Below are 26,040 nucleotides of genomic sequence, written 5' to 3'. Positions count from 1 at the left end.
GGGGTGCTAATAAGCTTGCTTTCAAGCATGTGTTCATATGTCAACACTTCTGCTTTGTCAGAAGCTTAAAAATGGAAACAGTTTTCTCTTTAAGAAAACAGGACCCAAATAAGGAGATGATGGAGTGGTGAAGATTCCTCTAGTGAGTCTGTTCCAGCTCATTCCTTAGAAAGGCTGCATATGAAAGATCAGAGAAGAGGCCAGTAGATCTGGGTTTCGTCCAGGGGTCTCCAGGTTTAAAGCTCTCTACAGCTACTTGAGCTCAGTTTCCCTCTGACTTGGCTGGGCACAACTCCTTTCTCTGCCCAACTCATAAAAAAAAAAATCTAAAAGTTTAGTCTTCAGGATTTTTTCAGTTGCGCGACAAACACAACCTGTCCTTTAGCGAAAATGGAAGCTATCAAGAAAAAAATGCAGATGTTGAAGTTAGACAAGGAGAATGCAATAGATAGAGCAGAGCAGGCTGAAACGGATAAGAAGGCAGCTGAGGACAAATGCAAACAGGCAAGTAGAAATAAAATCACAGATTGTGCATGTGCTGTGGAAGTAAGTGTAATTAAATATTGTGTTGCAACTCTGATTCAGAGAAAAATATAACTTGAACTTGGGTTTTTTGTTAATCTTTTGCCTTTTTAAGATGTTACGCTCATACAGCTGGTGCTAGGTATTAACTTTTCAGCTATATTTGCAAATTTTTAAAGGCTGTCTTGTTTAAGTTTTTTAAATCATACATAATTGCTTGAATTTTCTTGTGCTTATGATTCTGTGGAAAAGACTTCACAGACTTAAAATCAAAACTGTATAGCTTGAACACCTGTAGGACTTGTGTTAATACCTCCTGAAGTCAGCTGTGTCTAAAACTTAATTGAGCCTCTCCTTGAAGTGAATTAAGAAAGTTCACTTGACTAGTCTTTGGTATACAGGTGCCCCTTAGAGGTGCTGGCTGTGACTTGACAGTAGGTATGCTGTTATTGTTTTGTTAGGAATGATCAGCAGTATCTTAATTTGAAAGCCCTAATTTTATCTGAATTACACAGATAACATTTGTATATTCTGTTGCTTTTCAGTGTTCTGCATTCTGGGTGTCTACCTCATGTACTTTCAGAATAATCTTGAAATGTATTTTGACTACATTCCAGTTTGTTATAGAACTTCTTATAAAATTCTCATGTCTTTTCCACTTATATTCTTTAAATACGTTTGCTTCTGCTACATCTTCCAGATTGCTCTTACGCATTGTTAGTGTTCATTTGGCCAAATGTTGCTTCTGTTCAAGTTCAGTTTGAGAACTTTGGGTGATAATCTTCCGTTCATGTAGCTAAAGCAACAGGAAAGATGCTTCCAAAAGGGTCGGCTGCTGCTGTCTTCCTCCCACCCCCAGCTTATGGAAAACTACTCTTCACTTCTGTTCCCTTACAGTAAGCTTCTGCAAGCTTCATACACCACCACGTCAATGTAGTCGCTGTTTCTTTCATAGCCTCTGAGGTGTTGATCAGATGCAGCTCTGCTGGGCCACACTTCTTCCCTAACAAATGTTTCTGCACTCGGTGGCAGAAGAGCCACAGCAGATTGTTATTCAGAGTAGTTAAAGGTGATTGAAATGCTCAGCCTTCCTTGGCGTTTAGTTAGCAAAAGTTTCCTACTAAGTGACACATTTGTGAGAATTTTTTTAAGTATATGAGGATAATTCACAACAAAAAGCTAAAAATGGAAAACAAGTCTTTGATCTTATTCCTTGTCTCTGAATTGTACCCAATTTTTTATCTTTATTTTTTTATATATTTATTTTTTTTTTTTTAATATAGGCACAGTACTCAAGTAGTGATTTTAATGTCATACACAAAGGAAGCGTCACTTCCTCCATCCTGCTAGTTGTCCCCCTGTTACAGCATCCAAGTGAGCATATTCAGTTCTCTCACACTATCTGGTTACTCTAAAAGTATAGCAACATAAACACTGTTCAGGAATAGCACACTACCAAAAATGCTGTTAAAGCTATCTTTGAAGCTAGAATGAAGAAAATACGTGCCCTAAAACATAAACTATTCTGAGTGAACTATTTTGATAGCCTAAAGTTTTGTGGGGGCGGAGTTAAATTGTTAAATCTGTTTCTGTACAGGCTGAACTGTTTTGTATCGCAAATGGAGCAGATGGGCTTGCAGGCACACCCTTATCAGCAGCAAGCCTCCTGATAATGCAAATTCTAAAGGGAGCATGAGACAGTTTGTCACTAAACAGTCTCCCAGCAGGTTATAAATAGTATCATTGTAGTGCACAATATGGATTTATATGGTATGGAGGAGAGAGCCTGAACCTCATGGTGGGATGGGGTGTACCTTGCTGGCCCGCAATTAGCCACGGAGCGATTCAGGGTGGAAGGGACCTCCAGAGGTCATCTGGTCCCACCTCCTGCTTACGGCAGGGACTGTAGCAGACCAGAACAATTCCCTCCTGCTCCCAAAGTATCACTTTAAGTGTCTTGAATGACGTGCAAAAAAGAAAATGAAGGAATGATAACTACATTTTTGAAGCTATACAAAAATTAAAGTTTCCTAATAGATCACCAGGTAATGGTGTTAAACACAATAATCCAACCTTAAAACATTTTTAATTATGCTGTAGAATGAACTGCTGCAGGATGTTGTGGAGTCCAAACTAGAAATGTGTTGTAAAAGGGGCTATGCCAAGTGTTAAACCAGATCCTGCCTGTGCAGTGATGAGGAGTGTTGTTACAAAGACAGCACTAATGACTTTTCCCTGGAACCTGCTACCAGTCAGACTCCTTGCAGTAAGAGAATCTGGTCTTTTTGTGACTCTGTTATGATACATTGAAACTAATGGTAAAGAGGGGTTTTAGCCATGTTAAACTGTAGCCAATAATATGCCACAACGTTTTGTTTGTTTGTTTTTTTCTTGAAAGGTGGAGGATGAGCTGGTAGCTCTGCAGAAGAAGTTGAAAGGAACCGAAGATGAGCTGGACAAGTACTCCGAGGCTCTCAAAGACGCCCAGGAAAAACTAGAGCAGGCTGAGAAGAAGGCCACTGATGTACGTACCTACATCTAACATCTGTCTGTAACTACGCTGTGTTTTGCAGTGTGCAGGTAGTACGTTGATGATACGAATCGCTGAGAGTTGTTGTATTGCAGGACTTCAGTCAGGGGCTGGGATTGCAGTGTTCGGTTGCAGGTATGTAAGTCTCCTGCCTGCTCCAACAGCATGAACGCAGGCTGGCTGCTCAGCACCCAGCGCATGGCGCACAGCTGCCCTGGGGCATCGGCTGGGGTCTAGGGGCTTTAGGGTGACCTCACAGCACCGCACCAGCCCGGGGGTGCTGGGGGGGAGGATTTCCAAGCCCCAGGACGCGAAGGGAGCTCCGAGATGATCCTGGAGCAGCTCAGAAGCGTCTGGGGGAGCAGCACGGAGCTGCTGCAGCTTTGGCTTCGGCTGGGGGCTGCCGGTGAACGGGGTGCGGGGAGGACGGGGGGGGGGGGGGATCGGGCCCGGAGCCGCGCCCGTCCCGGTTCCTCTGCGCTGACGTCACCAGCCCACCTCCCGCCACGTGACGTCATCGGCCCATTGAAAGGCGCGGGGCCGCGCGCCGCCACGTGCAGCACCTCCGCGCCCTGCCCGCCGCCCGCACCGCGCCCATGGCCGCGCCGAGCTCGCTGGAAGCGGTGAAGAGGAAGATCCAGTGCCTGCAGCAGCAGGCCGATGAGGCGGAGGATCGCGCCCAGGTCCTCCAGCGGGAGCTGGACCTGGAACGGGACCTGCGGGAGAAAGTGAGACCGCCCGGGCTGTGCCTGCTCGCCTCTCTCGGTCGCTCTCTCCCGGGCTGCCTGCTCCTTCCTTCCTGTCTCTGGCTCTCTCTCCGCTGGGGGGTCTCCTGGCTCTCCCCCCCCGCCCCGTTCCTCAGCTGTCCCCTCGCTGCTCCGCTCCGCAGCTCCCCGCGGAAAGCCGCGATGCTGCCGCATCGCCTCGCCCGCGCCGTCCTCCGGGGGCACCGGCCTCGGCCGGGGCGCCGGCTGCTTGCCGCTCTCGGGGCCCTTCCGTGCGGAAAAGGCAGCGATGGGCAGCGCGGAGCGGTTGGGAGTTGAGTAGGAAATCGGTGCTTAATTAAGGGAAAAGCGCCGCATGACAACGAGCCGAGAGTTCCCGCCTCTCGGCGCCGCACCGCTGGCTCCGGCACAGCTGGGAAATGTCCGAACTGCTGGAAAATAACTTCTCCCTCCTGGTTTTCACAGAGAAATGAGCGCTCTCCGCTAGCGTGCCGCTCTCCCGGGGCTGGACAGCTGGTTTCACTTAGATTTGTGTGTGATCAGCCTTCCCGGCATCTTCCTGCTATTTTATCACATGTCAGCGAGTTAGTTTTACCGTATAAGGACTGCGGGCTGCTTCTGGGAGAGGTGGAGCCAGGCTAACTCCAGCTTCCCAGTGGCCCCATCTCCATAGCTTTGGAATCTTGTTTAATTAAAATGGGACTTAAAAATGTCCTGTCTAGTGGAAGAAGTTGCAGACTGCCACGTAACAGACGCCAGTTTTCTCCATGATCGATGCCTTGTGTGCAAATCTAGTAAGTTAAGTATATAGCACTGGATAGAAAACAAATGAAATGCTGGGTAATTGTGACTGGAGGAATCCTGTGTCAGCTTCCATTTGGATCGGAGGCACAGAAATCCTTTCCAAGAGGGTACAGCTATGAGCGGAAACCACATCCTCCAACTTAGGAGGAGCAGTCAGTAACCAAGTTTCAGAAGCTGCAGCAAAACAAGTATTTTGCAGAGTGTTTCACATAATGTGAAAAACGAGTGCTCTGGCAGGACCTATGGCCCATAAAAGTCCACTTTAAAAAAAGTTGTTAATCCGGTATATGGCAATCATGCACAGATTTGGGAAGACCTATGCACTAAGTGATTGAGCAAACCTAGCAATTATTAAAGTGAGTCTTTTTTTCCACAAATAATGAGTGATAAAAGGGGCCATATCCTAATAAGCATGAATTCATGGACACTAATTTGTTCATATTATGTGTATGCAAGCATTTTCCCCAACAACCTCTTTATTTGTTATATAGTCTGTCCTGAAACAAAAGGTAACTACTGCTCAGTTTATTCAATAATACATAAACAGACCTTATTATTAAGAAATGTTTATTGCCTAATTCCTTAAGTACCACAGGAAGCAATGAGAAAGGAAAGGGAGCTTATTTTAAGAACACACTTAATTTTGCCCTATTTACGTTACAAAGAAGATTGACTGTCAAGCTGCGGCCAACTGTATCCCCTGCCACTTAAAGATTATATACCATTGGCAGGCTTAGGAGGCCAAAGCAGCTTTAATTTCGGCAATGTGCTATGATAGGATATTATTGTAATTTGTGATGGAAAATAGAAATCAAATGTGCAGCTTTTGGAACAAGCCTTTATGCAAACCATTTGGTTTTTAACTTTGAATTCTACTGATAGATCCAGCCATGTGAAGTGACCTGAGAAAGCTGCTCCATTTGCAATCAGTGCCTAATCCTTTGTTGTGTGGCAGGAATGACAAGTACCACTGAAAAAAGAAAGGAGAAGCGCATACTCCATACCTTGACATTCCTGAGATGCCACAGTTTAAACAAACAAAAAGCAGAGAGAGAGAGAGAGGTTTTTAGAGCTTTCCTGCTGTAGCAAGTAGAAGCCTTTGCAATTGAAAGGAAACTGATTAGATGTGAACATTGGCATGCACAGAACCTCAATTCTAGGTGGTTATTTCACGTAGGCTGAAGGTGAGGTGGCAGCTCTGAACAGACGTATCCAACTAGTGGAAGAGGAGTTGGATCGTGCCCAAGAACGGCTGGCCACAGCCTTGCAGAAACTGGAGGAGGCTGAGAAAGCAGCGGATGAGAGTGAGAGGTGTGTTTCCTTTTCTTTTTATTTCTATTATTTTTTATTTTTTTTGGTAGCAAACAAAACCAAATATACACAGCTAAAATATTCCAGCATCTATGTGTGCTAATGCATATTGGAGGTCAGAGACTCAGAACTAGAGGCACGGGGGGGAGGGGGAGGTTCTTAATTGAGTAATTCTGTTAGCCTAAAAGAACATGATAGTATGGTTATAATGGGATGCTTTCTAGTTATAAATATTGAATTCTGCTTCAGGACTTCTGAGATAAAAGTGCTAAAATGCTTCTACATTAAACACACGCTTTGATTTCTGCAGAGGAATGAAGGTTATTGAGAACAGAGCAATGAAAGATGAAGAAAAAATGGAAATCCAGGAAATGCAACTGAAGGAGGCCAAGCATATTGCTGAAGAAGCTGACCGCAAATATGAAGAGGTAAAAAGGCTGCCTAAATAAGGAAGTGATAAATCATATGGGAGAAGTGGGAACAACTTTGTTATTCTTCAGTTTAGTCATTCTTTGTATGCTTTTCACTGTGTGATAGCAACCTTTGAATATTCCCAAAAAGGAATAACATTAATGGTGATTTTAGCAGCATTTAAGATACTTAATTCTAAGAACACTGCAAAGTAACTTAATTGGGGAAAAAGCCTGTGATGTCTGCATGTTTGTTTTACTCTAGTTTCATTCAGAAGGGAAGCACAAGCATAGTGCTTTCAGAGAAACATGCAAAGGATAGCAGCTTGATACAATTGTTTTCTCTTTCCAGGTTGCTCGTAAATTGGTTATTTTGGAGGGTGAGCTAGAAAGAGCTGAAGAGCGTGCAGAGGTGTCTGAAGTGTGAGTAGCTTTACAAACACAGAACTAGTTTATAATATAGTAAAGGTTAATGCTACATTTAATTTAAAAAAAAAAAAATCTACTGCTAGCAGAAAAGCACGTAGTATATTTGGAAAAGCTTTTTGCACCTTATACACCCAACTTTCTGCTTTCAGACTTAATAAATATTTTGTATCTTGTATTTTTAAGACTTCTTGAAAGTAAAATTAAACCATAACAGGGAGAATAGTAATTTCTCCTTTTTTTTCCCTTGTAGTAAATGTAGTGACCTTGAAGAGGAGTTAAAGAATGTCACTAACAATCTGAAGTCTTTGGAAGCTCAATCTGAAAAGGTTGGTTCTTTAAGTAACATAAGGGATGGGGGCAAAGTCAAAACTTGTAATTAAAATTCATAGAAATAAGGGGGTTAGCTGACTGCCTGTGTAAAGAGACTATTGATAATGCTGAATTGGTTCTCTTACACTTCCAGACTTTTTTGTGCTGTATATGAAAGTAAGCTAGTGACTAGTCTTAAAATGAGTTTGAGATGTCTTGACAAAGAGGAAAAAAGTATGCAAAGGGTGTATGCAACTGTTGTAAAAGGAAAAGTGGTTATAAACAGTGGCCGCGTTTCCACAAACATTTGTTGTTGCTGCCACAACTTCCCTTAAAGAGTGTTTGTTTTCGCAGTACTCAGAAAAAGAAGATAAATACGAGGAAGAAATCAAGATTCTCTCCGACAAGCTGAAAGAAGTAAGTTTATCCATCTCCAAACTGTATTTTGGCATTTTTTTGTTTGTTTGTTTTTAACAGCACTCAGTTATCTTATTTGTTTTTTGTTGTGTTTTTTTTTTTTCTTTTTTAGGCTGAAACTCGTGCTGAATTTGCTGAGAGAACAGTTGCCAAACTGGAAAAGTCTATTGATGATCTGGAAGGTATGAAATCACTCCAGTTCTTGTTTTTCAAATCTTCAATTTCAAGTCAGACAACAAAGTCCTGGGAGTGAGTAATATATTTTATTGGGAAATGACGGAAGTATTCGTCAGGTATATAGGTGAGCCAGCATGATAAAGCTGGTAATCCACCAGACATACCTGTCTGGCCCAGCTGGTACCTATTGGCCAAAGGGAATTTTGCCAAAAGAGGTTCTTTTCCAAAAACTTAGTAACAGTAACCTCATTTTGGCTAACTCATACACGTATATGCTCAAACACCCTTTCAATTAATAATAAAATCATAGTCCTATTTAGCCTGATTACTGAAAAATAAATTTGTGAGATTATTTTTTTTTTAAAAAGGACATGTAGAGACTTGGCAGGTGGGTGTATTTTTGCTTTCATACTGGTACTCAATCACAGTTTTGTTTTCTTCTTTTGTTTTCCTCCATAATTGCTTCGGTCGCTGCCTTCTGCCTGTCTCCGTGTCTTCTGCTATACACCTTTTCCTCTGGACTGTTTTTCTGCATTTCTTGCTGAAACATGCCTTCTGCCCTCGTGACTGATAGACGAGCTGTACGCTCAGAAGCTGAAGTACAAAGCTATCAGTGAGGAGCTTGACCATGCTCTCAATGACATGACCTCTCTGTAATTTGCACTTGTCTGGGGGGCGCTTTGACTTGCTGCATTTCTTAAGCTTTTCTTGCCTGTAATACCTGTCACTTCTGTGCAATTCAATCCTCTCTGTAAGAACCGAGCTCAATAAAAACAAGATACCTCTCTGCCTTTCAGCTTTTGGGTTTCTTTCCTTACAATTTACCTAAAATAGACCAGTAATGACACTAAGTTCAGCTCCTCCACCCCAGGGTGCAGTCGATGCAGTCAGCACAGGTGGGACGGGGAGGGTGGTGTGGCCTAGGATATGTAGGCAACAGGGCCATGCTTGTCCCTGACAACTGCCATAGACCCCAGTCTGTCTCAGCACCCCGACAGCCGTGACAGTGCCCAGGGGACTGACAAAGGCCTGGATTTTGGTATTCCCAAAGACAGGCCCAGCAGTGAAAAGCTTTGAGCTCCCTTCTTGCACTTGCAAGTGCAGAGCTCTGCCTGGTTTAAAGTTGACAGGACAATGAAAACTGCAGGATGTGTCCTACAGGTCAGGTGATAAACCAAAATGGGAGTCTGGCACACAATGCAAGACATGCCCCAAAACCTCACTAAATAAAGTAATTGCAAAAATAAATAAATAAAAATGGGAGGGGGGTACAATTGTTTCTCTTGAATGTCAAGGTAAGTTGTTTTTTTTTATTTAAAGATTTTATATATATATATGTATATATATATATATATATATATATAAGTTTTGTATATAAAGAGAAAAAGGTTTTTTTGTTTTTGTTTGTTTTGTTTTATTTTTTTTTATTTAAAGAGAAAAGGCAGTAATGTGGTGTGCATTTTAATTCCTGTTTTTTCTCCTTTCTCCCCAGAAAAACTCGCCCAAGCGAAGGAAGAGAACCTGGGCTTGCACCAGACACTGGACCAGACACTAAACGAACTGAACTGTATATGAAGCGGGGAAGCGGAGCTCGGCAGCCCCCTGAGGCATCAACCCTCCCCTCCCGTACCGCGCCGCTCCTCCTTTTTTCCCCCTCTCTGTACCCTGAAAGACAAAAAAAAAAAAAACAAAACACAACAAACTTTTAAGTTATGACCAGTACCGAACCACGGGGGGGCACCGGGAGGGAGCCTCGTGCGTTGGGGGCCGCCCCCTCCCCAGTTCTGTGGGGTTTTTGTGGGGCCGGGATCCACCCTCTCCCCCGCCTCCCGGCGGCGCCCGGCGGCCATTAAACGGTTCTGTCAGCCCCGCCTCGCCTCCGCTCCTCGCTCCGCGCGTCACGTGACGCCCCCCTCCAATCGCGTCGCTCCTCGCCGCGCCGAAGCCAATGAGGCGCCGGCTCCCTTCCCTTCCTGCCGGGTCCTGCGCGGGAGCCGCGCCGCTCGGCTCAACCAATGGGAAAGCGGCGGGCGGTGATGGGCGGCGGGCTCGGCCTATCAGACGGCGCGGGGGGCGGGGCGGCGGCCGGGCAAGATGGCGAAGACGTACGACTATCTCTTCAAGCTGCTGCTCATCGGCGACTCGGGCGTGGGGAAGACGTGCGCGCTCTTCCGCTTCTCCGAGGACGCCTTCAACGCCACCTTCATCTCCACCATCGGTACGGGCCACTCCCGGCCGCTCCCCAGCTCCCCTCGCGTCCTCAGACCACTCCGGGGCCGCCTCAGCCCCGGGTCGCTGTGGGGCTGACGGGGCCGTGGCGCCGCGTGCCCGGGCCGCGAGTGAGGGAGGCTTCGCTTGTGGTGCCCCGAGAAGTCCCGGCCCCAGCCGGGAGGTGAGGGGGACGCGCGTGAGGCCGGTCTGTGAGGAGGAGGGAAGTAACGCGGCTGTTTCTCGTTCCAGGTATCGATTTTAAAATTAGGACCATAGAGCTAGATGGGAAGAGAATTAAGCTGCAGATCTGGTAAGGCTTTCCTTCTGAAGTGCTGTGAGTTAAAGTCTGGTAGCGCGGTGTCAGTGCGGTGAGACCGCGGCTGGGATATTGCGTCTGGTTCTGGGCCCCTGGGTTCAAGGACAGGGAACTGCTTGAGAGAGCCCAGCGCAGAGCCATGAGGGTGAGGAAGGGAGGGGAGCATCTCCCTGATGAAGAGAGGCTGAGGGAGCTGGGGTTCTTCAGCTTGGGGAAGAGGAGACCAAGGGGTGACCTTATTGATGTTTGTAAATATCGAAAGGGTGGGTGTCAGGAGGACAGAGCCAGGCTCCTCTTGGCGACATCTAATGATAATACAAGGGGTAATACGTGCAAGCTGGAACACAGGAGGTTCCCCTTAAATGTGAGAAGAAACTTTTTCGCTGTGAGGGTGACAGAGCATGGGAACAGGCTGCCCAGGGGAGTTGTGGAGTCTCCTTCTCTGGAGACATTCAAAACCCACCTGGCTGTGTTCCTTCATGACCTGACCTAGGTGTTTCTGCTTCAGCAGGGGGACTGGACTGGGTGATCTTTCAAGGTCCCTTCCACCCCTTAATGTTCTGTGATTCTGTGGTGTGGAGTAGTGACGTTATCATCATTTCTTTTCCTCCCATTATGCTCTTCAGCTGTTTACGTTATCATAGAAACCAAAAATCTAGTTTTAGCACACCTAAAAACTGTCTCAATGGTATGTAATTAAAAAAATAAATTGGTGGCTTTAATTTGGGCATGGTAGCTTGATTGGTTTGTGTGAGCCCCGTTGTGCTCTGTGTGTTGCAGGGATACGGCTGGGCAGGAGCGGTTTCGAACCATCACGACAGCGTACTACAGGGGAGCGATGGTAGGAGCAACACAGCTTGTGCTAAACATAAACCAAAGGGTGCAGCTCTCACAATCAAAGCAGCTGGGTTGTAATGCGGGACGTGTGTAACCCTCTTCCAAGATGTAAACTCTAACCTGGGTAAACACTTAGAGTCATGCTCCTGTTTCTTAGTGCAGTGCTGGAACTGTACTGGGACAATGTGGGAGGTCCCAGAGGTGGATTTCCACAGTGACTCACTACAAATACGCGTCCGGTTCGCCTTATCTAGCAAGATACAAGCTACAATTAAATGTTATGTACGGCTCCGAGCCACCTTTTGTTTTAATAGTGCTTGTTAAGTTGTTCTTTTCTGTTATGGACAAGTCTTTAACTCTTGCTTAAACTGATGCTGAAATGAGGTGTTTCTCTCCTTAATCTTTAGGGCATTATGTTAGTCTATGACATCACCAATGAAAAATCTTTTGAAAATATTCGGAACTGGGTCAGGAACATCGAAGAGGTAATTTCTGCATTTATAAATTTATAAATACATAAAAGTTAAATGCTTCAGAAATGTTATGTTTCTTATAATAATGTGCTGAAGGCTATGTAGAAAAAAAAATGAATGAAAATCAGTAATCAGTGTAGAATTTCTTGGTTAACAGTAATACATTGTGCTTACACAGGAGCAAGCTTTTGTCCTTGTAGTGAGTAGGGTTCCTATAAGGTAATGTTTTCTTGCCATGACAAGCAAACTGAGCTGTCATTATGCAGGACACACACTGAGCTATCAGTGCCTGCAATGAGCTGCTGCGATCAGGTGTTTTGAGAGAGCTCATAAATCTACAGAAAATGCTTAGCACCACCATCTCCATTTTAAGTGCTTGATGACCTGAATCATTGTCTTATCGATATTTGTCTACAAAAAAATAAGAAGTCCTTTCTTTCATTTGTTCCTACCTCAGCACGCCTCTCCGGATGTTGAAAAAATGATCCTTGGGAATAAATGTGATGCAAATGACAAAAGACAAGTTTCTAGAGAGCAGGGGGAGAAGGTAAGTGCTACAGCCTGGTCTCCCCCCTGGTTGGTTGTATTTATGGCCGTTTCTGCAGTTATCCAACTAATGTGAAACTTGCTTTTGTTCAGCTTGCAGCAAGCTTTGGAATTAAATTTATGGAGACCAGTGCAAAAGCAAATATAAACATAGAGAATGTAAGTACTGCAACCTTTCTTTTATTTGTTATAGTAAGTGCAAACAAGCAACAAGAAAGCTTGCTCATCCTGATTGTAGGCAAAACTCAATTGTTAGATGCTTCAGATGTGTTATTAAATACATGTCCTTGCATCCTTTAAAGGCATTGTGTTCCCAACTTTATGCTAAATAATTTAACTTGAACTTGGTACTTAGACTGTAACACCAGGGCATTACAGTAACTGGTGTTACAGCAACATCCTAAAAAAAAAAAAATGGGTTTATGGCTCTGCATACAATAGCAACATTTACAAAGGATGTCATTTGCCACTATAAAACCTGGGCGTGACCCTGCTGGGGGTGGTGTGTGCTCTTACACAGAGACATGGTAGTGAAGTGAGAAAAGATGCAGACAGGGGAAGGAGCATTAAAACCGGGAGGTGGGAAGGGCAGAACTAGAAACAAAATATTCTTCAGGAGCTTGGTGTGTGTAAAAGCTTGGGAAGGCAGCTTACTGTTAAACAGAACTGTTGGAGTGCAAGCTGTTAACCATGTAACTTCTGTTTTGTTACAGGCATTTTTCACTCTTGCCAGAGATATCAAAGCAAAAATGGACAAGAAGTTGGTGAGTAACTTTTACTTAGTCCAATCCCTATTTAAAGAGGGGAAGGAAAAAGCCAAATACTAACTGCTTTATCACAGTGAGTCAAAAAAACATTTTGTGGCATCTTTCATAGGGGATGCACTGAAGGTTACAGAAATATAATTTTAGTTTTCACAGTCTATGCTCTTGCCTTGGCTTATAAACATTTGGCTCTGCATTTCAGGAATTAGTTGCAGCAGTTGAGGTTTTCTAAATAAAATTCTTTTGTTTGTTTTATTGGAAGCCAAGTGAGAGGTTGAGCAGAGCAGCTTAATGTTACTTTTTGCTCTTTCTGCCTGGAGAACTGTATTGTACGAAGTCCCGGAGGCCCACTTCATTATGCTGTTCCTTATGAAATGAAGCTAATGAAGATTGCATCTACTTTTACTGAACATTCTACCTTTATGTGGCCAGACATGCTGGTAGAGCTGTAATATTTTGGGTCTTGCTGACAGTTCTGAGGTATTTTAACAAGAGCCAGATGTCCTATATTTTTTCTAATCTCATCTGCCTTTTCTTTTATGGAAAGAAGAATAGGCACAGTACGTGTTAGTAAAAGCCAACAGTATCAGATGCAGTTCTCTGACTTCTCATAGTGGCTGATGTAAAGGGACAAATAAATGAGTGAAGACTCTTGTTGATTTCTAGTTACCTTTTTTGTGTAATGAAAGGCTTGATTCAAAGTATGGATGCTAGATCTTACAACAGTACTAGAAGCTGTTAAGCATAAATAAGTAACTGAAATTCTTTGCATCTTCAGGAAGGCAATAGCCCACAAGGCAGCAACCAGGGAGTCAAAATCACACCAGACCAGCAAAAGAAAAGCAGCTTTTTCCGATGTGTTCTTCTGTGAGGGACACGGCCTTAATCTGAGCATCTGCTCAACTGAACTGGACTGTGCCTGTTCTGAGTGAGACTTCCTCTGTCTGTGGACTTAGCATTTTCAACACACATTGTCACTTTGTGACCATCTGAATAAGAAATTGTTTATTTTAGTAATTGTCTGACTCTTCAATTTTGGAGATGAAACAAGTTTATTTTTGTCAGATTGCCACTGGGCATATGTATTGTCTAGCAGAGGGAATACAGATCAAATGTGACCTGTAATAGCACCTTTGCTGACAGGCTTCAACCTTATTGTTCACATCTGTAATGTATCCAAATTAGAAAGATTAAGTTATGATCAAAATAAGAAACCGAAATGCCAATATTAATAAAGTACAGGGATGTGTACATGATACATGTGCATATCCATATCTAGATGCATATAAAACAGTTGCATCAAAACATCAAACAAATGCACTTAAGCAAGCAGTACAGGTATGTATATACCTTTTCAGAAGGTAGAAGGAAGCTTTCTACATCTCCACCTTTTTGCTACTACAGAGTAAATCCTTAATCTGCCTAATTACTCAAATATGTTTTTCTAGACAATCCACAAGTACAATTAGAGTAAAAAAATATTTCAGAGGAATCTATTTTAAAAAAAAAGTACTGTAAATGTAATGGTTCCTTACCATCAGGAATTTATTTATCCGTGTTAAAGATGACCATGTTTAATTAAATAATCCACACATTTAACAGGAGATAATAGATACAATGTGTCCCATGCAAATGATCTGTGGTCTGTTTTTGGAGAAACAGACCGTAGGGACATACTCAGCGTATAATATCGCAGTGGACAGCTTTTCCTTCTCCATTTGAGAATGACTCCAGACTTGTCATGATGTAGTAGCTAGTTATAAATTGTGACAAGAAAATGTATTGCACTGCTTCCAGTTGTGTGTTCTCATGCACACTTGCTCACATATGCAAATAAATGTTGCACATATGAACACTTTCTGAAAACGAACTTTTTAAACTGAGATTTGCCTTGCTGCTGTGTATTGATCATTTCAGATTCCAAGCAGCAACAAACCTGTTAATAGCGTGCATCAATGCAAATGATATTTAGTTCTCAGTGGAAATATTTATTCTTATAAACACAGTCTTGTACATTCCGATGTATAAAATGTACCAGCCTAGTAAAGCACCTAGGTAGCCACTTGCTCTCCATTCCGAGCTGCAAGCCTGACTCTAGTTAGATTGATAAAAGGAGCCAGTAAGAGCAATCTACTTAGAAGTCTGCTGTCAAGTAATTGGAATTATGGTATATTTGACCCAAATGAACATATCAGCTGTGTCCTGCAACTCACTGGATTTGTTAACGTGCTGCTTTGTTTACATTGACAACTGCACTTAAGGGTAAAATTAAAGCTCATTTTAATGAATTTATTTACCAGCTTTGCTTTCTTCAAGTTTGTGGTATTGCATTCAGGCCTCAAAGTAGCACTCATAAGTGTTACTGTAGTTAATTATGAATCTGATATTTAAACTTTATAAATCTGCAGCATGCAATTGGGCTCAACAGGAATATTGCCCCTTTCTCTAAAATAAAAAAACATTGCTTAAGTTACTGGATTATAAAAATGCATTTTATATGCCACCAACTTTTTCCTTTTAATAGCTAGCAGATTAAAATGAGCTCTGTTCATTATTAAAATCATATGTAAAACTTCCCTCTAACCAGTACCTTATGATGTTTTGTTCTTGTTTGTGTGTTTGCTTGTGGCTTTTTAGTGTGAGGACGTGGTGAACATGCACCACGCTGAATTACATGCAGATGTATTTGTAGGATAAAATCATATTAAGGTACTGAAGAGCCTTCTAGTCAGTATGTGCTTCAAAGGGTAGGTAATACACAGCTGTAGATTGGGCAAGCAATGCTAGTAACTTTGTATAAGGATGTTTTTTTTTAAAAAAAAAAAAAAGACTATGCTTCAAAAAATTACTGGGGCAAAATTGGGGAGGTGATTCAGGCATGGTCTGAATGCTGTTCTACACAAAACAGATCTGTTTAATGATTTGTTTCTGGCTTAGTAAGCGTGGTTTGTATCACAGCTATCCTTCTTTAATATAGCCAGATGTTGCAGCCAGACTTATTTTTGGGAATGACTGGAAAAATCAGTGGTTAATCTAACTTGATATTGTGGGGCTGTTCACCACAACAGTGGGTCTTGCCTGTTGACAGCATCTAAATAGATAACTTGTCCTGAGATGAGAAAGAAATACCACATTAACTTAAAAGTGGATAAAACTTGAAGGATTGATTTGTTTTTCATTCCCCATTTTCTAAATCTTATGTTACTATTTTGCATTTAAAAACTAACTCTGTCTGTGAACAACTTCATTTAAACTTATGCTGGTTGTTGCACATGTTTATATACCTAATTTATATCACGATTTCCAAACTGATTCATTTTGTTCAAGGAACAATTATGTTACTGCCCGATCTCAGGAAGTTTCACGCAGTTACTGTGACCTACAGTCATCACTGTACTTCTAGGGTATACAGACTCGCAGAAATTATATCAGTGTAAGCAATACGAAACCTCAAAATATGAATGCAAATGTAAGACAGGGAAAGGTTAAAGACACTGCAGTTGCATGTATGCTTGGCTATGTGTTGCTAAATGCTGACATCAAATGTTTGATAAGTACAATATGCAGTTATGTTTCCATCGCATAATTAAACTGTGTCTTTTAAGCATGAATGTTATGAAAACACAATGATCAAAAGAGGTACTGTGTAAATGAATACAGGAATGTATTTATATGTAAGCTTTCTTTAACTAAGATGGAAAAAATCTGAAATTGGATACAGAATTTGTAAAACAGGAACTTAAGTAGATCCGTAAAGCTAACGATGCGCTTGCTACACGTTCTCAGTGTCTAAATACCACTAAAATATCAGGTAATCAGTTAACACTTGGTTTGTAGAGAAACAAACCCATTTTTGAGCATGTTCTCAAACTCCCTTACTTTAATGAGTATCATAGAATTCTGTGGTTGACCTTATTTTTGAGGCTGATTGAAATTTTTCAGATAGTCTTCACCCTTTCAGGTGTAGAACTGTCAGTAGCTTATCTGTCAACAAACAGTGGAACTGCTGTTTTGATGCTTATGTCGTCTAGTTCCTGTGCAGATAGGCACATCTTATGTTCTTTGACATCAGAGCCTTATGCCACCATCAGACTTTCAGCCTCAGATTTATAAATCCTATGGATTATATTAAGTCTCTTTATTGCTGCTGAAAATTATTCGGTCTCTACTTTCATGTGGGATGCTAATCATCTTACTGACAATTGTTAAGGGTTTTATTGTGGTGGCGATGTGTTTGGCTGATGCTCATACTCAAACGCTACCGTGATTTCTTGCTCTCTTGGACTTGAAATGGATGGGGTTTAAGCTGGAGAGGAAATGGACAAATGGCTGCTTAAAGAATGATCTCCATTTCTGCTAGAAGTTCATAGGGGTTGGGAAACAGTGATGACTAACTTGTGTCCTTGTTCATAGATGAAATAAAGATCTGTTCAATTGAACGTTAATGGTAATGTGCAGTCTGATTATTTCAGGCTGCCTTATTCTTTGACCCATTTCTTTCACTGATCACTGGAGTTCTTGTTTCTGTAGTTAATACATGTCTAACAGGCTGGTCTCTAGCCTTTCAGCAGGAATCATGCTCTAATTTGAGCATGAGTTGGGACTTAAGATTTTGTTTTTGAAGGGAACTTTAAGGGAACCAGCATTTTAAAAAGCAACTGTAAACTGTGTGTTTAGAATGACCACTTTTGACTGCCACCCTTCCCACAACTGCTTTCTTAAACACTTCTCATTGATTTTCATGTTTGTATTAAAAACAAAACTGTTTTTATTACAGTATGTATGTTTTTACTCTGTTGTACAGGACCCTGAGCACTGCATAAATAAACTTCTTATGAAAAGAGAATTTTAAAAAATTAGTTTGTCAGTTCCGTTCATCATTACTACATACAGATTCTTGTGTGGAAAATAGGACATTTTTAAAAACAGAAAAGAGTGACAGGAATCTGGGATAGGATCTTATTTTGTTGTTTAAAGTATGTTGACTTTTCATTACAATTTCTAAAGTAGAGAGCACTTCCTGATACCTTTCTGTCCTGGTCCTCAGAACTGTAATGGATATCTGTGACACACTAGGAGAATACTTCAGCAAATTGTTTCACTGAACCATTTATTAAAACTGGTAAAGCTGATCAGTGGCGTTGTTTACACAATTTTGAATTAACTATGATTTTTCTAAAATTATTTTCAAAGTAGGTAGCATTCTCAGGACTTCAAAACCTGAGCTGAGTGAGTACTTACTGCACTCTTTTTAAGGAAGACCAAGTTCTGTGGGCAACAATATGTTTTCCTGAACTAGAACTACATTTGTCTCTCAGGGGAAAAGGAGTAGGTCAGTAGGAAATGGTATAGGGATTTGTGAATGTAGAGTAAGTCTATAATGTTTTTGTTTTTAGTGGATAGTAGGGTATTTTCTTAGGATTTTTTTTAGAAGCTATTTTTTTTAGAATTTGATACAAGTTCCTTTCCTATCTGCTGGTATCTGAAATTAAAAATAAGATTTTTTCTATATCACTGTCTAGACTTGCTCTAGTTGGGGAAGGGGATAGGAATAGACAATTTTAGAAAAACACACACCTGGGAAATTACAGAGAAATTTCAGTGAAGATGGATTGTTCCTTCTAAAGAGGTAGACAAGAGAAAGGGTTCTCTGACTGGTTCTGTTTCCAGAAATCGTCAGCTGTGGTCCTCTCATTTATCACTCTCATTGATGGTAGTCTCAAGAGAAATGATAGTTGTTGCAGGTTCAAGAAGCACTCCTATCATTAAGTTTTTCTAGGTTCAGATTCGAATATGAAATGTGCTATTAAAAAAAAAAAAAAAAGGAAGCAATGTTAACTTACATACCAGTGTACTCCATTCAAGGGGATTGACTACAATTAACCCTAGGATTGTAGTATAAGTTGGAAACTATATTCAGACACTTGCAAGAAATAGTTACATTAAATAAATTGAAGATTTAGAATGCTGCTTTATATAAGTAATGCATCAGAAACCACGCTTGGACAATGTTACACATCAACTGAACTAATCTCATACTTATCAATGTAGCCTAAGTGATAATACCAACTTTTATAGTTACTAGGACTTTTATTTTTTTTTTAATTATAAAAAAAAACATAGGAGATTCAAAAACCAATAATCACATACAAGCCTCTGCTTTCTCATGCATCTGGCAGCTTTACTAGAAACTGCCGGGAAAGGAAGACCAGTGATGTGTAATGGCTGAGGAAACAGGAAATGCACGTTTTGGAGACTGCTGATAAAAACCAGAGCAATTAGGTATTATAAATTAAAAGCAAATATTACCTGAGGAAATCTGGAGCTCGTATTATCATGTGCTGAAAGTCTTCCAAAGAAAGCTTGCCGTCGTTGTCCAGGTCAGCTTCATAAATCACCTTTTCACATACAAGGCGAACTTCTTCTGGGGTAAGCTCATTGCGGGTCAGTTTGTTAACAGTTTTCTCCAGATCTGATTTGCATATGTAGTCATCATTGTTAAAATCTGTCAGAGGAAACAAAATGAATTCAATGTAAGAAAGGTCAGTATTTCACATGGCTGACTGCCAAGACTTAATAGGAAGGGTTTAGTTTCCAGGCTGTAATGTACTGATGTAAGCAGAACTTTCAAATGAGATAGGAAGTTACACGTATTTGTATAAGAATTCAAGAAGAACAAAATAAAAATGTTGGTTTCATGTCTCTTTATCATACCTAAGGTAACAATTGTGAATAGTTTAATGGCTAAATGTAGTCTAGCGATAATTAAATCATCCTAGCAAATCAGTGCTACTGAATTAACTGGCAGTAACAAGAAGTTAGAGAAGGGGCTGTTCAGTTTTGCTGGGGGTTCACTTTCAGATTTTGCTGAATCGCAGTATTTTATTTATGTATATAAATTTGCCCTTGGAGAAAACTGCTAGAAGTGTGATTCCCCACCTAACCCCAGTCAAAACCACACTGCAGCTTTATGGGCAACCAAGTCCTTTGTGATGCCCTTTTCAAGGCAGTTTCTCAGACAGAAGTTTTTCTTAAATGCTTATCAGTTCCTGAAAACCGCAGATAAATTCAAGTTGTAAATTTTATAGTAAATCCTAATCCCGATTAAATAAGAATAGAGACAAGGGGGTGTAAAGGAAGTTTTTGGAGAGAGAATGGGTGTTTGAATGCAATGCAGAGAAAAGCTGTATTAAAAACACATCCAACTAGAAAACATTCTGGTGGCAAAATAGATTATTTTACATTCATATGTGCAGTTACAGGCTTTTCCCAAAGTTTTTGCTTTTGTTACTGTTTTTTGCCTATGTCACTCACCATAAATTTTAAAAGCATAGTAAGCTTTTAAGTCCCTGGGAGCCATTTCACTCAGCACAGAAAACATGTCCAAAAAGTCATCTAAAGTCATATTGCCGTCTCCATCCTCTGAGAAAACCTCAGCTATCCGCTGGCGGAATGGATTGTCCTGGGGAACGTAACAGAAGAGCGAGAGAAGGTCATTTTTACTAGCATTTATTTCAGTGCAGATAAGATACAACTCGAGCAAGATTGTTTTTGTTGTAACCCCTTTTTGGCGGTCAAATACTCCTTTTTCAGCTCTTTTGTTCTTGTCTAATTTATCAGAGTTAGATACAGCCACAGCTGCCTTCAACCACTGTTCAGTTTCAGGGGATTTTCAAGGAATCACTAGAAGCTTCCAGAAAGACTTGACTTTAGTAGCCAAAATTTATTTGTATTTCATCCTCCCAGCAATTAGTACTGACTGAATTATTAAAAAAGGGTAGATTAAACCGAAATGTGTCACTTGATTCTTGTTGTGCTCTTCCGTCTGTACCTTCAGCTCTGGCATGCTGCCAATGAGTTCATAGGGAAGTGTCACGTCTGGTTTATCGGTGTAGTCGAGTGGAACTAGCTGTGGGGCTAGATCTCGGTATCTGTAAAACAGTCTGAAATAGAAAGAAAGGCTCGTTTAGGGAACAAGTCATTTAGACCTCTGAGATTAATGTGTTTGCCTTTTCCATCTCATTCTTCACACTCTGCATCCTTTACCGGAGGGTTGATATCAGTCTCTAAATAACATTTGTTATGCCCTGTAGTTATTGTTGGAAGAGACAATATTAAAGAACAACATAGTATAAATGGTGGAAAATACAAAGCCTTCATGCTTACAGAAGTACATAAAAAATGCTTACACAGGTTGGGCAGCCAAGCCACTACATAAGGCATATCTAAAAAAAGATTTTTCACATACTTTCAGATTCACTTCTACATTGCCAGCAACGGTATTCAGACACACAGTGTATTTAGAATTTATGTATTTATGATAACAAGGCACATGACCTTCAACCTGAAGGTCCACTTAATCAGTTTTCAAACACACACAAAAAAAATGTTGCAAGGCAAAAGGGATCTGTTTTTCAAGTCCACAATGAATATGACCAAAAATAACAAACTTAATTGGAGCATGAAAGAATCAGTTTAAACGTCAGAATAAAACCCTGGATGACTAAAGTCATAGCCAGAGAAAGAGATGTCTGGGACCAACTCTAGCAGGTTTTTATTCACTCCACATATCTCTGTTTTTCCATAGAACTGAGGTTTGGGAGATAGAAAAAATGCATAGTCATTTGAATGCATTTACTACTTTTTCAGCATGCTATTTGCTTCAGTTCTTTATGCTAAAGGATCCCATTCATAGCTGTTATCAACAAAACAATAGGGTAGAATTTTAAAAGGGATCCTTATCAATAATAAATGTCTTATTCATGACGCAGAGGTTCTGGCATCTATTTACTACATGGAAAGGCAGATAGATTTCAGTTATTACAGATTCATTCATATTTCATTTGATATTGAATTCATACATGGATATCAAGGTTCTAAACAGGGACATTTGCACAAAATTGTTATTCGTGCTTCAGAGAGATTAGCAAATAACGTCTGATGACCTGTTGAGAAATGCAGGAACTGAATGAACAGTTATTCTTTTCTGCTAATATGCCCAATGGTTAGTAAAGACAATGAAACTTGGATGTTATGTACATTACTATCTGTGTAAATATATATGTATTTATGATAGGAGAACAAGTTCAAGCTTTCAGTGAAGGCTCTCAGTCTCATATGAACAGAATACCAAACCTGTTTTTAGCAGATCCTGTGGCCAGAGATAAATGGAGTATTTGATGAGGCTCATGAAGGCTCCAGGAAAAATGCACCTTAGAGTACCACTACTAATTATTGACATGAAGACATGAAGAAAATGTGAATAACATTTGACAAAATCATTTATGATTTTGTAAAACAGGCTACGTGTCCCAGTGACTAACAGTACACTTTAAAGCGCTGGACTATAAATGAGGTGAGGGAATGTGGAAGTCAATGACAAAGTACGCACTAAGATATACTCTGTTACACTTATTTCTGGCATAGAGACTAGTACCTTAACATAAAATTTATCTGTACATAGTTACATAGTTTTTGTAAACTAAAAAAAAAAAAAAAGCACGTTGTCCAAATGTATCACTTATCACTTTAATCTTTAATTTTGTATAAATATTTTTAATATCCTATATGTAATCTGTTTTGTAGAAATTTCTATATTTTATACATAAAATACACACACAAGACTCACCTCAAAATTTCTTTCCTTGTAAAGAACGTGCAGTCCTATGAAATAAGAAATGACATAATATGTAATGACAGGTTTTAGCATGCATTGGCCCGAAGTTTTCCACTACAGTGACTCAAATGGAATTATATTGTAATGTATGTGGCCAAGCACTAATACTCTTTCCTTTTGGCACATAATTTATACTTTATAACCTTTCCTGATGTAAGAATCCAAGCATGTTCCTAAAAACCTTTGCTGTAATTTAATACTCTTACTTAGTAATTTTTAAAGAAACTGCTTAAAACAAAACAAAACAAAACAAAAAACTACTTGCCATTATTCAATATTCTGTCTTCATACCCATTTAGTTTGTTTTGTACCTGATATGCATCCAGTTGCTCTGGAGTGAAAATGGTTTGCTTGTTGCCCATTTCTGGCTCTGACTGCTGAGTCTTGTCCTATCATTCTTTCCTCAAAGTCACCTTTATAGCTGGTCTGGATATTCAGATATTAAAAGCTACAACAATGAGGTTCAGGTAAAGCAGAGGATCAAGTAACCAGCTTCCCTATTCCACAGGCTGCAAAGAGTCATAATAGGAGCATTTCATCAAATCTCTAGTCTGACTACTCAAGGCTCTTATCCAGCATCACTCACCTGTCTCCTGTGTGCATAATAAAGACTCACGTTACAGTATTTAGCCAAACAACTAATAGGTTCCTGTTTGTGTCTTTAGAGCAGCAGATAGACTTCATGGACTGCACGATTTCATTCCTTCATATGGTAAATTACCTGAAAAGTGTTAGCAATGTCTCACTTTTCTCTATAATATGCATTGTGTACTGTCCACTAATGTTAATGGCAGTTTGCACTTAGGTAGTACCTATGAAGCCCTCTCAGTCTATTTATTCTCCCGTTATCTAATAATGTACATTATCACTGGTTAGTGGCTATTAATGTGACATACATACATGTAAGTACATATATGTTCTTTACACTGAAAATGCATGTGAATATGCAGGTTATACATAAAAACAGAAATGTGCTGGTAAGGCCTTTATGAAATGTGAAACACAAGGGCAGAGGGAGGACCTGACAGGACTACTACGGCCTGTGGTGGGCTGCCTGATTTATTGCCCATGGGTAGGCTGTAACATCTTCATTTTTTGGTCCTTCATACTGTCTGTCCAGGAGGTATGTCTGGTGTCTGATTTTTTGGTGGCCAAATCTACTTCCTGCTGTGAAGATATGCCGGCCTTACTTAAAATAAGCAAAGATCAGAGAATCATTAAGGTGGAAAAAAAAAACAACTTCAAGATCATCTGGACCTACCATCCCCCCACCACCAATGTCACCCACTAAACCCTGTCCCTAAGCACCAGGTCCAACCTTTCCTTGAACATCCCCAGGGACAGTGATGCCACCACCTCCCTGGGCAGCCCATCCTGATGCCTGACCCCTCTTTCTGAAAGAAATGTCTCCTAATTTCCAACCTGAACCTCCCCTGGCACAACTTGAGGCCATTCCCTCTAGTCCTACCACTGGTTATCTGTGAGAAGTGGCCGACCCCCAGCTCCCTGTAGAGGCAGTTGCAGAGAGCAATGAGGTCTCCCCTGAGCCTCCTCTTCTGACCAAATCCCCTCAGCCGCTCCTCACAGGACTTGTGTCCCAAACCCTTCAGCAGCTCCGCAGCCCTTCTCTGACCTCAAACTCTTTAAAACTCTTTAAAAGATGCCTCAGACTGGGTCTGTTCGGCGCGGAGCCGGGTGTGTGGGGAGGGCACAGGGCTTTGGGTCGGGGTCTTCGCACTGCCGGGCTCACGGGGCCGCCCTCTCAGGGCCGGCCCGGTGCTGCCGGGTTCTTCCCTCACAGGAGAAAAGGAAAAGAAAAAGAAAAAAAAAAAAACAAAACCGAGACCGTTCTCGCCGCCAGAGGGCGGTTGGGGCGGCCATGGCGGACTATGAGGCGGTGCAGCGCGGCCCGCTGCGGCTTAAGGGCAGCGGAGCCGGGCTGGGGGCCGGCAAACGGTGAGGGGACGGCGGCAGGGGGGAACCGGAGAGGGGCTGGGGACCGGGTCCGGGCGCTGGGGACCCGGTGAGGGGCTGGGGACCCGGTGAGGGGCTGGGGACCGGGGCCGGGCGCTGGGGCCTCGGGGCCGGGCGCTGGGGAACTGGAGAGGGGCTGGGGACTGGGGCTGGGCGCTGGGGACCCGGTGAGGGGCTGGGGACCCCGGGCCGGGCGCTGACCGCCCGCTGTCTTCAGGAAGAAGAAGAAGGCGAAGGACAAGGCCCAGATCCTGGAGCAGATCGTGAGCAGCAAGAAGCAGGAGGAGGAGAAGAAGCGCGGCCTGGATAAGCGGACCCCGGCCCAAGTGGCCTACGAGAAGATGCAGGAGAAGCGGGTAGGGCCAGACCCCTCCTGGGGGCTCGGGGAGCGTTAAAAGCCCCAAAGGCTCCCACAGATGCAGCCTCTGAGGGGCTGCTGTGAGTAACCGGCCTCTCTTCTGTCTTCTTCCAGCAAATGGAGAGGATCCTGAAGAAAGCATCTAAAACCCACAAGCAGAGAGTTGAGGTGAGCAGAATTATCCCAATATACTCCTACTCGCGTGTATTTATCAGCACGCAGGCTTACTGGGCTGGAGGAGCTCTTTTATTTCTGTGAAACACAAAAGCCGTGAGAACAGCATCTTGTAATTCAACAGTGGTAATGTCTGCGTCATGTGTTAAATGTTTTGTTTTCTCATCCTCTAGGACTTCAACAGGCACCTGGATACTCTGACTGAGCATTACGACATTCCGAAAGTCAGCTGGACCAAGTGAATGGACTGCTTTTCGAGGCTTTGCATCAGGAGTTCTGTTTGTATTGAACGGAGTTGCCATGTAAATCTGTGTATTCTTGATATTGAGTATTTAATATATCTTCTGAACGTTTATGACCTTGTACTGTTTTATTTAATTGTATTTTAAAATCAAATGTTCAACAAAATTTCTTGGCTAGTGAACGCTGGTTTATAGAGCTGCAGAGAGCTATTTTTTTTAGTGCTCAAAGTCAGATTAAGGCCAAAGTCAATTGCTTTGAGCTAACTGGAAAATGTACTTTTATTTGTTCAATACGAACAGTTCTCCTTTTTAGAAGTGAAGAGTCAGCTTTTCTTGTAAGTTACAGGACATGTATAATTTCTATCTATACATATTGGGGAGGAGGGTGTGTGTGCTGTGTTCTAAAATCCTCTTGTACCTTTACTTCTGATGTAACTTCTTATTAAAATCCTGCTTTCATCCTTCATTTTGGTGCTGACTTCCCTATGAAATGAGGGGCAGTGCACTGATGAGGAAGCAGTGCACATGGAGGAGATCGTTTTATGTGGATTAAACGTAACAACCTAAACCGTATCCTTTGTATTTGCATTCACTGCTATGCGAAGTGCTCCTGTGGAGTTGTTTGTGTTGTTTTTGAAGTGCTTGCCTGCATTTACAGCTGTTACTCTGAGAGGTGATGTGACTGAGGTGCATACACACTGCAAACCCTCCCGTTCTTTTTCATCCTGAGTGTTTTTCCGGCCCTGGGTTCCCCCGTCACCCTGCCCGAGCCCCTTTCTCTGGGCTGCGGCTCCGTTTCGCAGTGGGGGGACCCTCCGGACTATTTAACAGTCTT

General features: G+C 41.8%; 4 protein-coding genes across 7 annotated transcripts; 3 read left to right on the top strand and 1 right to left on the bottom strand.

Moving 5' to 3' along the window:
- Nucleotides 1-179: 179 nt before the first annotated feature.
- Nucleotides 180-9,504, top strand: TPM4 (tropomyosin 4). 4 transcript variants are annotated; one of them, XM_027471843.3, is made up of 9 exons: nucleotides 180-504; nucleotides 2,921-3,046; nucleotides 5,759-5,892; nucleotides 6,203-6,320; nucleotides 6,655-6,725; nucleotides 6,982-7,057; nucleotides 7,395-7,457; nucleotides 7,570-7,639; nucleotides 9,127-9,504. In XM_027471843.3, exons 1-9 carry the CDS (start codon nucleotides 391-393, stop codon nucleotides 9,207-9,209), a joined length of 855 nt encoding a protein of 284 aa, XP_027327644.1. In that variant the 5' UTR covers nucleotides 180-390; the 3' UTR covers nucleotides 9,210-9,504. The 4 variants fall into 4 exon arrangements, with proteins under 4 accessions (XP_027327644.1, XP_027327645.1, XP_038025236.1 ...); XM_027471844.3 differs by lacking the exon at nucleotides 9,127-9,504 and adding an exon at nucleotides 8,209-8,430; XM_038169308.2 differs by lacking the exon at nucleotides 180-504 and adding an exon at nucleotides 3,148-3,780 and having other exon boundaries at nucleotides 2,930-3,046.
- Nucleotides 9,505-9,578: 74 nt separating this feature from the next.
- RAB8A (RAB8A, member RAS oncogene family) lies at nucleotides 9,579-15,589 on the top strand. The gene is made up of 8 exons (XM_027471850.3): nucleotides 9,579-9,852; nucleotides 10,095-10,155; nucleotides 10,942-11,002; nucleotides 11,406-11,483; nucleotides 11,929-12,018; nucleotides 12,111-12,176; nucleotides 12,731-12,781; nucleotides 13,560-15,589. Exons 1-8 carry the CDS (start codon nucleotides 9,729-9,731, stop codon nucleotides 13,650-13,652), a joined length of 624 nt encoding a protein of 207 aa, XP_027327651.1. The 5' UTR covers nucleotides 9,579-9,728; the 3' UTR covers nucleotides 13,653-15,589.
- CIB3 (calcium and integrin binding family member 3) lies at nucleotides 14,309-24,055 on the bottom strand. Its single transcript, XM_072029304.1, has 7 exons — nucleotides 23,044-24,055; nucleotides 22,769-22,966; nucleotides 22,410-22,444; nucleotides 20,613-20,724; nucleotides 20,096-20,243; nucleotides 19,091-19,286; nucleotides 14,309-18,584 (listed from the first exon to the last, which is right to left on the bottom strand). The coding sequence occupies exons 2-7, from the start codon at nucleotides 22,817-22,819 to the stop codon at nucleotides 18,563-18,565; spliced, it is 564 nt and encodes a 187-aa protein (XP_071885405.1). The 5' UTR covers nucleotides 22,820-22,966; nucleotides 23,044-24,055; the 3' UTR covers nucleotides 14,309-18,562.
- Nucleotides 24,056-24,259: 204 nt separating this feature from the next.
- On the top strand, nucleotides 24,260-25,671 carry FAM32A (family with sequence similarity 32 member A). The gene is made up of 4 exons (XM_027472084.3): nucleotides 24,260-24,413; nucleotides 24,649-24,787; nucleotides 24,904-24,957; nucleotides 25,137-25,671. The coding sequence occupies exons 1-4, from the start codon at nucleotides 24,337-24,339 to the stop codon at nucleotides 25,203-25,205; spliced, it is 339 nt and encodes a 112-aa protein (XP_027327885.1). The 5' UTR covers nucleotides 24,260-24,336; the 3' UTR covers nucleotides 25,206-25,671.
- The last annotated feature ends 369 nt before the right edge of the window (nucleotides 25,672-26,040 follow it).

Source organism: Anas platyrhynchos, chromosome 29 (genome assembly GCF_047663525.1).
Source record: "Anas platyrhynchos isolate ZD024472 breed Pekin duck chromosome 29, IASCAAS_PekinDuck_T2T, whole genome shotgun sequence".
Lineage (NCBI taxonomy): Eukaryota > Metazoa > Chordata > Aves > Anseriformes > Anatidae > Anas > Anas platyrhynchos.
Note: the sequence above shows the minus strand (reverse complement) of the source record. Positions and strands in the feature narration are given on the sequence as shown.

Excerpts from the sequence above, each read along its gene's own strand:
- TPM4 (XM_027471843.3), top strand. The coding sequence starts at position 391 with ATGGAAGCTATCAAGAAAAAAATGCAGATGTTGAAGTTAGACAAGGAG. Across the intron at positions 505-2,920 it reads CTGAGGACAAATGCAAACAG|GTGGAGGATGAGCTGGTAGC; the intron begins GCAAGTAGAAAT and ends TTTTCTTGAAAG. Across the intron at positions 6,321-6,654 it reads CTGACCGCAAATATGAAGAG|GTTGCTCGTAAATTGGTTAT; the intron begins GTAAAAAGGCTG and ends TTCTCTTTCCAG.
- RAB8A (XM_027471850.3), top strand. The coding sequence starts at position 9,729 with ATGGCGAAGACGTACGACTATCTCTTCAAGCTGCTGCTCATCGGCGAC. Across the intron at positions 10,156-10,941 it reads AGAATTAAGCTGCAGATCTG|GGATACGGCTGGGCAGGAGC; the intron begins GTAAGGCTTTCC and ends TGTGTGTTGCAG. Across the intron at positions 11,003-11,405 it reads CGTACTACAGGGGAGCGATG|GGCATTATGTTAGTCTATGA; the intron begins GTAGGAGCAACA and ends CTTAATCTTTAG.
- CIB3 (XM_072029304.1), bottom strand. The coding sequence starts at position 22,819 with ATGGGCAACAAGCAAACCATTTTCACTCCAGAGCAACTGGATGCATAT. Across the intron at positions 20,725-22,409 it reads ACAAGGAAAGAAATTTTGAG|ACTGTTTTACAGATACCGAG; the intron begins GTGAGTCTTGTG and ends TTTCTATTTCAG. Across the intron at positions 19,287-20,095 it reads CTATGCTTTTAAAATTTATG|ATTTTAACAATGATGACTAC; the intron begins GTGAGTGACATA and ends TTCCTCTGACAG.
- FAM32A (XM_027472084.3), top strand. The coding sequence starts at position 24,337 with ATGGCGGACTATGAGGCGGTGCAGCGCGGCCCGCTGCGGCTTAAGGGC. Across the intron at positions 24,414-24,648 it reads GGGCTGGGGGCCGGCAAACG|GAAGAAGAAGAAGGCGAAGG; the intron begins GTGAGGGGACGG and ends CGCTGTCTTCAG. Across the intron at positions 24,788-24,903 it reads AGAAGATGCAGGAGAAGCGG|CAAATGGAGAGGATCCTGAA; the intron begins GTAGGGCCAGAC and ends GTCTTCTTCCAG.